We start from the raw sequence: 10,682 nt of genomic DNA, 5'->3' as shown, positions 1-10,682 counted from the left end.
ATTCCTGTCCAGTCGCTCTCACCCCGTCACCACCAGATGTTTTTAAAAGACTCGTCCTCTCTCACATCAAAGCTGGTCCCTGTTGATTTTGATCCACACCAGCTCAGCAGAGGACAGTAAAGACCTCCAGCAGGTGGTGAGAGGACCAGAGTGGAGACTGAGACCACATGTCCCCCTCAGAGACATCTACACTGGTGGACTCCAGCAGAAAGCCAGCTGTATTATTAAGGACCTGACACACCCTGGACACACCCTGGTCTCCGTCCTGCCTTCTGGAGAACTCTACAGAGCACTCAGGACAAAACCAGAACAGAATCAGGAACATCTTCTACCCACAAGCTGCTTCTCACTGTTCTGCAGCATGAACATAAAGTTCTGTTCTCTTCTTCTTCTACTCTTCTAATAAAGGACTCATCAGGTTGTTCCTTCACTCTGTTCTTCCCTTCAGGTTGACCTCTGACCTGTATCTACAGCAGGTGTTTGCTGCTCACCTTTCACCTTCAGCTCAACATCCGTTACTCTCCGTACATTTACTCCGTCAGTGATGGAGCAGGTGTAGTTGCTGCTGTCAGACAGATGTGGTTTTCTCAGAGTGAGACTGAAGTCTAAAGAGTCTAAAGCATCAGGTTTCATTGATGTCCGTCCTCTGTAACGCTGGTTCTGTTCTTCCAGATCACCTTCTTCTCCTCTCTGGTGGACAAATCTGGGACTGAGATCGCTGCGAGTCCACACGACTCTTAAGTTTTCTTTAGTTGGAATACCATGCAACTCACAGGGAAGAAGGACCGACTCCGCCCCCTCATTCACCTCCACCACGCCAGGCAGGGCATGCTGGGAAACTGTGAGGACACAAACAGAAAGACAGATCAGCTGTGGGTTTGTCTCACATTCATTTACAGCGATTCATTTAATGAAGTTGATGGTGTTAAGTTGGCCGACAGGCAGCAGCTCAGAAGTCAGGAAGAAGGAAGAGAAACACTGGAAACTGGACCAGATAGTGTCCTACAGACCAGATTCCTGATGTCTTACTGTCTGAGAGAGGACACTGAGAGGACAGAAAGACAGAGAGGACACTGAAAGGACAGACAGTCAGAAAGGACGCTAAGAGGACAGACAGAGAGGACACTGAGGGGACAGACAGAGAGGACACTGAGAGGACAGACAGACAGAGAGGACACCGAGAGGACAGACAGAGAGGACGCTGAGAGGACAGACAGACAGAGAGGACATTGTGAGGACAGACAGAGAGGAACAGTCTCAGCAGCTTTCATGTCTCATTCCTCGTCTGTCCTCAGCTGAGACAAATCAATGCAGCAGATGATGGACCTGAAGACATCATATCGTCCACATGTGCTGATGTCAGAAACAACACCACAGCAGGACTGACTGCTGGGAATCCACCACAGAAGAAGAAGAAGAAGAAGCATCTGTTACCCTGTGAAAAAGCTCCATGTCAGCAGCTCCATCAGAGGGTGAAACGTCCAATAAAAATGGAGACACTCCCCGTCCTCCTGTTGTCCCCTAATATCTGGTCATATGACTTCAGTTCTCTGGGCCACAGAGTGAGGAACCAGCTAACATCAACAAACCTTCTGAGATCTTCTCATGTTTGTCTTTGACATGTTTTCTGATGGACACGTCCACTTTGAAGGGATGTTTGACTGACAGGTCTGAATCGGGTTGTCATGATAGTAAAATTTCAAACTGGACACTAAAGATGGTGTTCGATGCTCGAAGCTATTTTCAAAACTATAGAGGGAAAATGGCCTATAATAATCTTTCCCCCAGCAAAACCCTGCTGGTCAGGCTCACTCTGGTTTAGTGCTAGCTATTAAAGTTATGTCATGAAAGCAAATCAATTAAACTTTGTAAATCATACATTCAATAACACAAATGTAGATTACAGCTAAAAAACTGTCTAGAAAAACTTTGAAGGGGGGTCAGGTAGGGGTACTGGCCAGGAGAAGAGGGGCACAAATGAGACCTTTGCATTTTTAGCCAGATCATCAGTTTTATCAGTTTCTTCATCAATATCAGCTGTTTATCTTCATCTGTCAACATCTGGTGGTTTTATGACAGATGTTCTCACCATGTGATCATGTGTAGATGGTTGGTGAGATGATGCTGGATGAATTCTGCATTATGATCTAGAACACAGTAGAGAATGATGAATGTCCAGATCACATGGGCTGACAACAGGGGTGCATCAGGGCTCAGTGCTTGGCCCTCTTCTCTTTTCACTATACACCTCCTCACTCGGTGCAGTCATTAGCTCTCATGGTTTCACCTACCACTGCTATGCAGATGACACTCAGCTTTTCCTTTCTTTCCCACCTGACGACACAACCGTCTCAATGCGAATATCAGCATGCCTTGCTGATATCTCCGCATGGATGAAGGATAGCCACCTTCAGCTAAATCTGTCCAAGACTGAGCTTATTGTCTTTCCAGCCAATCCTTCTTTACCGCCACAGATAAGAGTGCAGCTTGACTCAATCACACTTGTGCCTACGTCTTTTACCAGGAATCTTGGTGTCATGGTAGACAACCAGCTGACCTTTAAAGACCATGTTGCCTCGGTTTCCCGGTCTTGCCAATTTGCTCTCTACAACATCAGGAGGATCAGACCCTACCTGACTGAACACACGACCCAGCTCCTGGTAAAGGCTCTGGTCATTTCACGCATTGAATACTGCAACTCCTTACTGGCTGGCCTTCCTGCATGCTCAGTTAAACCTCTGTAGATGATACAGAACGCAGCAGCACGTCTGGTCTTCAACCAGCCCAAAAGAGCTCATGTCACTCCGCTGCTAATTGCTCTTCACTGGCTTCCAGTTGCAGAATGCATCAAATTCAAAGCTCTGCTTCTGGCTTACAAAACAATAACCCAAACGGCTCCTGTCTACCTCCACTCCTTAATCAGTGAAAGACGCCTAGTGCTCCCTCCACAACGTGGCACAAAATCAGTAGCTAGACTCTTCTCCTCTGTTGTTCCCCGGTGGTGGAACGATCTACCAAACTCCATCAAACTCCGCAGAGTCCTTATCTACTTTTAAGAGCAAGCTAAAGACTCAGTTGTTTAACGAGCTTTTCCACACTTAGCTTAACTAAATGAGTTAGAAAGATTTGTCCAGCTCTTTGGCTCAACCAAGTACTGAAGAAGCTGTGTGCACTTATGCCCGAGATATTGTGTGATGAAATCGTGATCTTGTATTTAAACAAAATGACTTAAAAAAAAAAAAAAAAAAAAAAAAAAAAATGATATGCACTGCCTCTAGCACTACATGACAGCACCTGGGTCCAACTGGACTCAAAGCAGTCTGACTATCACTTAATTATGACGTCCCATCTTGTTTGAATTCATGCCTGTGTTGTTCTTACTCTCAAATGTAAGTCGCTTTGGATAAAAGCGTCTGCTAAATGACTGTAGAATAGAATAGAATAGATTATACAGAACGACATACACACGTGGACAAAATTGTTGGTACCCTTTGATTAATGAAAGAAAAACTCACAGAAATAACTTGAATCTGACAAAAGTAATAATAAATAAAATTCTATGAAATTTAACCAATGAAAGTCAGACATTACTTTTCAACCATGTTTCAACAGAATTATTTAAAAAAATAAACTCATGAAACAGGCCTGGACAAAATTGATGGTACCCCTAGAAAAGATTGAAAATAATGTGACCAAAGGGACATGTTAATACAAGGTGTGTCTACTAATTAGCATCACAGGTGTCTACAATCTTGTAATCAGTCAGTGGGCCAATATATAGGCTACAGGTAATCACTGTGCTGTTTGGTGACATGGTGTGTACCACATTCAACATGGACCAGAGGAAGCAAAGGAAAGAGTTGTCTCAGGAGGTTAGAAAGAAAATTATAGACAAGCATGTTAAAGGTAAAGGCTATAAGACCATCTCCAAGCAGCTTGATGTTCCTGTGGCTACAGTTGCACATATTATTCAGAAATTTAAGATCCATGGGACTGTAGCCAACCTCCCTGGACGTGGCCACAGGAGGGAAATTGATGACAAATCAAAGAGACGGATAATACGAACGGTAACAAAAGAGCCCAGAAACACTTCTAAAGAGATTAAAGGTGAACTTCAAGCTCAAGGAGCATCAGTGTCAGATCGCACCATCCGTCCTTGTTTGAGACAAAGTGGACTTAATGGGAGACGACCAAGGAGGACACCATGGTTGAAAACAAATCATGAAAAAAAGCCAAACTACATGTTGACAAGCCACAAAGCTTCTGGGAGAATGTCCTATGGACAGATGAGACAAAAATGGAACATCAGCTCTATGTTTACAGACGGAAAAATGAAGCATATGAAGAAAAGAACACCGTCCCTACTGTGGAACATGGAGGAGGCTCTGTTATGTTCTGGGGCTGCTTTGCTGCATCTGGCACAGGGTGTCTTGAATCTGTGCAGGTACAATGAAATCTCAAGACAATCAAGGGATTCTAGAGAGAAATGTGCTGGCCAGTGTCAGAAAGCTTGGTCTCAGTCGCAGGTCATAGGTCTTGCAACAGGACAATGACTCAAAACACAGCTAAAACACAGAAGAATGGCTAAGAGGAAAACACTGGACTATTCTAAAGTGGTACCATCATTTTTGTCCAGGCCTGTCTCATGAATTTATTTTTTTAAGTAATTCTGATGAAGTATAGTTGAAAAGCAATGTCTGACGGCAACCCAGGGCAGTCCAAGCGAAGGGCCCAGGGCCCCAGGAGCCCAGAGGCAGCCGCCCCACCCCCCAAAGGCAGAGGGCCCGCAACATGCCTAGGAGGACCAGGCCCCCCCAGACAGCCACCCGGCGCAGGCCAGCACACACCCCAATGTTCCAGCAGCACACCCCGGGAACCAGGGTGCTGTCGGCCCCCTCCCCCCACTCCCCACCTGCACCCTATATAACCCCACACTCACACCCTACCCCACGCCGCACCCACTATCACTCACCACCACACAGTCACGCCCACACACAACCCACCAACCATGCCCCGTGGGGGACACCCCAGGGGAACCAGAGGACAGCGAGCCTCAAGCACCCCCCCTTGACCCAACACCCACAGAGCCAGCAGCCCACCAGCGCAGCCACCCCAGGGCAACCACCTCCCCCCGCCCGCCCACGGTCACACACAGGGGGAACAGGGATGTGAGAGGTCCCCAATATCCTCTCCCTCCCCGCTCCTGACTGTTTAGGTAGTGTGTGTTGTGTGCAATTAAAATTGAGGGGCAATGACCGCAATGAGCAGGGAGCCGGGCCACCTAAGTGGCCCCGCCCGACATGCACCGCATGCCATGCCCCCCAGGTGTTGTTTGTGTGTTGTGTTTCTTGTGTTTTGGTGTCTTGGTGCAATTAAAACTGAGAGGCGAGTCGCCACGGGGTGCATCCAAGGACACCACTGAATGGTCTCCTCCGTTCCACCACGCATGGCTCCACGCCTCTCAACTCCCTACGTGAGCGTGTGTGTGTGTGAGACAGAGAGAGCGGGAAGTAGGAGGGGTCTGGGGATGTACGTCCAGGGGGAAGCAAACTTCCCTCTGGATGATGAGCCTTTAGTGGCATTAGGCACCCCCGCTCCCCAGGAGGCCCCCCAGGGCAAGTCAGGCCAGGAGAGGCCGCCCCCCACGACAGGGCCACTCAGGGACCACAGCCAGTGAGCCGCCACCAACCCTAGAAAGTACCCACCCTCCCACACCCCTAACCGGGAATGAGAGGATGGGGACAGCGGCAGACCCACGGCCCACCACCCCCAGGCCCCCCCAACACAAGTGCACTTAACCCCGCCCCAACCACACATAAACACATGCACACACCTGTTTCCTTGCACACTCCCGCTCATCCTAACTCATATATGCCCTCTCAGCCCCACCCACACACACAGCATCCAACCCTCCCACTCTCACTCCCCAGACACACCCCCACTCATCCTAACACATGCATACACATGCACACAAACATACCCCCACATCCACACAAACATCATCCAAAGTACATACACACACACACACACACACACACACACACACAACATACAGGTATCCCTGTCTCACACCTCAGCACCTCCCCCTATAATCCCCCAAATCCCACTCAGCCCTCCTTCAAACCCCTGCACCCCCCTGCCCCCGGGCCATACCCTGGGTCCCAGAGCGTCAACCAGACACCAGGGCATGCACCAACCCACACCACGGCAGCACATCCGGGCAGGCCCAGACCCCCGGCGCATAGGGAGCCCACCACCCTGGAGGGAGGAGGACCACCCCCGGGCACCAGAGCCCAGAACCCCCGCCCAGCCCGCCCCGGAATAGCTCGGCCGCCCGGCCCAGGACCGACACCCATCAACCCAGGCACCACCAGTGGCCTTACCCACCGCCACGAGGCGACTCCAACCGCTGGCCCCCACAGCCCCCGACGGGGCCAGACCCAGAGCCACCCCCACCGCAGAGCAGCCCGGTCCCGCACCACGGGCAACCACAAAGAACCCGCAACCACCAGTCACTCCCGGCCATTTCTCAAACCCCCATAGCACCGAGGTCACAGTCCTCCACCTACACTAAGTGATGGAACTAAGCACAGGGGACCAGAAGGAATGAGATTCAGCTAAATAGTTCTTTGAGGAGGCAGACATTGTCTCACTACTGATGTGGTCAACTAAGAGATTCCTAAACTGCTGAATACACAGATTATTTTTGTTTTTCCAGTTCACAAGGATGATTTTCTTTGCAATGCATAATGCTGTGCGAATCATGTGTGCAGAGTTAATTGCCATATTAATGTCACCCAAGTCACCTAGTAGACATAGTGCTGGGATTGTAGGAATATTACATTTAAACCATGTTGACATGTCCACACATACCTGAAGCCAGAACCTGCGGACAGGTGTGCAGGACCACAAGGCATGGAGGTAGTTGTCTGGTGTGTTTTCATTGCAGTATGTGCAGATCTTTGATTGTGACAGACCCATCCTGAACATCCTTTGTCCTGTATAATGAGTTCTATGCAGAATTTTGAATTGTATTAGTTGCATATTTGAATTCTTAGTCATTTTAAAGGTGTTTAAACATATTTGGGACCATTTATCTTTATTAAAGTTACTGGATAAGTCACCTTCCCATTTTGAAGTTGGAAGACAGATTGAGTCTTCTAGTTTAGATAATAGTCTATATGTTTTTGATAATAGCTTTGGGACATTGAAATTCATGAATTCTGCCACCCTAATAGGTAGCTGTAAGTTTAATTGATTAATGGTATATTTTTTACATATAATAGATTTAAGCTGGTGATATTCTAAAAATGTTTTGCTACTGATTCCATATTGTGAAGTGAGAATATTAAAAGACAAGAAGTTTCCATTTTCTATTATATGTTCTGTTTTATTCCTTTATTTTTCCATTGAGTAAAATTGATAAGCTTTATGTTTTGCAGGATGTCAGGGTTGTTCCAGGGGGGTGTAAACTTACATGGAAAAAGTGAGGATTTGGTTATTTTTAGAAAATCCCACCAAGTCACTAAAAAGGAACTGATATTGATGCTTTTAAAACACTTATGTGTTTTGATGGTTGAGCTGATGAATGGCAGGTCAGAGATAAACACATCCTCACATAATGCTTGCTCTACATCTAACCATGTTTCATCCAGACTGCTAGGTTTAAGCCATTTGAAGATATACTGCAGCTTGTTAGCTAAGAAAACATGATTAAAGTTGGGTAGCTCCAATCCGCCTCTATCTTTAGTCTGTTGTAAAGTTTTTAGACTGATACGTGATGGCTTATTTTTCCATAAAAATTTTGATATATGTCAGTCCAGTGACTTAAACCAGCTGGAGGATGGTTTAGTGGGTATCATTAAAAACAGGTAGTTTACTTTAGATAGAACCATCATTTTAACTGTGGCAACCCTCCCCATGAGTGATATGGGTAAGCACCTCCACCGTGAGAGATCATCCTCTATTGCTTTAAGTAGCTGGACATAATTTAGCTTTGTTAGTTCTGATAACCTGGGGGAAATGTTTATGCCTAGATATCTAATGTTTCCAGACTGTATTGTAGTATTGGGTATGTTTTGTAGGTCACAGCTGATGGGCATAATAATAGTCTTAGACCAGTTAATAGAGTAGTCAGATATTGATGAGAATGTGTTAATAAGTGTGATTGTCTGGGGGAGAGAGGTAGGTGAGTTCTGGAGGAAAAGTAATACGTCATCAGCATAAAGACTTATCTTGTGTTCTATATTTTTGGCATGGATTCCTTTAATCTATTTATTTTGTCTTATGGCAGCAGCTAGGGGTTCAATAAAAATAGCAAAGAGTGATGGAGAAAGCGGGCAGCCCTGTCTGGTGCCTCTCTGCAAACAGAAGCTTGGAGAAGTTTGATCATTGGTCTTCACACATGCATTTGGGTTGTTATATAATATTTTTATCCAATCTATGAAAGATGACCCAAACCCAAATTTGTTTAACGTTACAAATAAAAATTTCCAGTTTACTCGGTCAAATGCTTTTTCTGCGTCTAAAGAAATGACTGTGGATTCCAGGTTATGTAGAGTAGAATAATCTATGATGTTAATTAATCTACGCATGTTAGTAGAGGAATGTATACCTTTAATAAAGCCTGTTTGGTCAGGATGTATTATTAGAGGGGTTATTTTTTCTATTCTTCTGGCCAAAGCTTTGCTAATTATTTTGAGATCTACATTTATTAATGAAATTGGATGGTAACTGGAAGGAAGTGTCGGGTCTTTACCTGGTTTTAATAGAGTAATATTAGCTAGGTTCATATTTGAAGGTATTTTTTGTTTTTCCTTTATTTCTAATATCATATTGTAGAAAGTGGGTGCCAGCATTGTCGAGAATTCTTTGTAGAATTCTGCTGGGTAAACATCTGGACATGGAGCTTTATTGTTGGGCATATGCTGGAGAGCTTCATGGAGTTGAAAGGGGGGAATCCAGGACCATTTTATCTTCATGTTTTAATTGTGGAAGATTGATGTTACTAAGAAATTTATCAATATTGTCATCTGTTGTAGTTAGTTGTGATGTATATAATGTTTTATAGAATTCTTTGAAAGTGTTATTTGTCTTGTCAGGGCCGTGGCTGATGTTTCCTTCTGGATCTCTGACAGAGGAGATGGTTGTTTTCTCCTTGTTTGTTTTTAACTGATTAGCCAGGAACCTTCCAGATTTGTTGCCATGCTCAAAGTTCTCCAAGCGAAGTCTTTGTACCAAGAATTGCGTCTTTTTATCTATTATTTCATTAAGTTCAACTTTAGCTTTCCTTATAGCCTTTAGTGTGTGTTCTTCTGGGGAGACATGATAAGCGTCCTCTAAGGATTTAATTCTGAGTTCTAGCTCTGAAATTCTCAAAGTTTCCTTCTTTTTCTTATGAGAAACTTCATCCTACTTCATCCTGTGAACACCTGAACTCTCCTCAACAATCTGTACAGCATGTCATTTATTTCCTCTGCATGTTGGTTCATATTTCTAACCTGTTCTGATACGTGGACTCTTTCCTTGCTTTGGATTCTCTGTTTATTCTGACTGTTTGGCTCTAACACACCAAGACTGGTTCCTCTCATCTGGAATATTTCATGAAGCAGCAGCAGACCAACAACTCTGAGAAATGATGGGAAAGACTGACAACGATCATTTAGTAGAATCTGTAGTTACGTTGTGGATCAGCTGGATTCTCTGCAGATCAGATTCCAGCCAGAAGAAATTCCTGGATTTTTCCAAAGTAAATTCCAGCAAACGTCCTCACTGCTAAACTTTCCCTCAGCTAAAAGGAGGAATCTGGGAAACAGCGGCAGCTCTCCACAGTTTCTCTCTGAAACATTCACACACTCCAACACAAAGCTGCTTTCTGCTTCACACACACACACACACGAGAAGAAGAAATGTGACGTTTTCACCATCAGAGAGGAAGATGAAGGAAGTGAGGATGATGAGAGGAAGATGATCTTACCATGCAGGAGGAGGACCATCACCAGCAACATCTTCATCTTCCTGTCAGACTAAGAGAGACTTTAAGTCCTTCAGGACATCAGCAGCTCTGACAACACTTCACTTCACCTCCAGAGAAGCTTCTTATCACACAATCAGCTTCAGGACGACTTCTGAGGAAAGAGGAGGACGTTCATCTTCCTCAAAGTTTCATTCCTGTTCATCCAGTTTGCCTCAGTGTTGCTGGAACTCACCTCCACCTGTGTTATTCTTCCTGTGTGAACAGGCCCCTCCTCCAGTTCAGTACAGTGCAGGTAAACCAGTTTGTCTCCTCCATCTTAAACTGGTTACATAGCGATGTGTGGCCCTGGTTTATGGTGTCGTTACCTGATGATTACAGTAAGTAAGTAAGTAAGTAAGTAAAGTTTATTTCTATAGCACCTTTCACAGACAATGAACATCACAAGGTGCTTTACATCAATACAAATAAATTAAACACAACAAGTAACAAAATACAAATAAAATACGTTAAAATAAAAAGCAAAATACATTAAGATCTGAAAGACATAATAAGCATAACACAGCCCTCGCACGTCAATTATTAAAAGCCTGAGAAAACAGGTGAGTTTTAAGTTTACTCTTAAAAACATCTATAGAGTTGAGGGAATGCAGGGACGGCGGGAGGTCATTCCATAGCCTCGGCGCAAAGGCCTGGAAGGAGCGGTCAC

General features: G+C 45.1%; 1 protein-coding gene across 1 annotated transcript; it reads right to left on the bottom strand.

Moving 5' to 3' along the window:
* Window positions 1-184: 184 nt before the first annotated feature.
* On the bottom strand, window positions 185-10,341 carry LOC121640539 (butyrophilin-like protein 1). Its single transcript, XM_041986363.1, has 3 exons — window positions 10,209-10,341; window positions 9,977-10,127; window positions 185-839 (listed from the first exon to the last, which is right to left on the bottom strand). The coding sequence occupies exons 2-3, from the start codon at window positions 10,011-10,013 to the stop codon at window positions 445-447; spliced, it is 432 nt and encodes a 143-aa protein (XP_041842297.1). The 5' UTR covers window positions 10,014-10,127; window positions 10,209-10,341; the 3' UTR covers window positions 185-444.
* Window positions 10,342-10,682: the final 341 nt, after the last annotated feature.

This window comes from Melanotaenia boesemani, chromosome 5 (genome assembly GCF_017639745.1).
Source record: "Melanotaenia boesemani isolate fMelBoe1 chromosome 5, fMelBoe1.pri, whole genome shotgun sequence".
Lineage (NCBI taxonomy): Eukaryota > Metazoa > Chordata > Actinopteri > Atheriniformes > Melanotaeniidae > Melanotaenia > Melanotaenia boesemani.
Note: the sequence above shows the minus strand (reverse complement) of the source record. Positions and strands in the feature narration are given on the sequence as shown.

What these genes read in the sequence shown, in the direction of transcription:
- LOC121640539 (XM_041986363.1), bottom strand. Translation starts at nt 10,013, where the DNA reads ATGAAGATGTTGCTGGTGATGGTCCTCCTCCTGCATG. An exon ending in GATGGTCCTCCTCCTGCATG is followed by an intron (nt 840 to 9,976) that starts GTAAGATCATCT and finishes GTGTCCTCACAG; the next exon opens with TTTCCCAGCATGCCCTGCCT.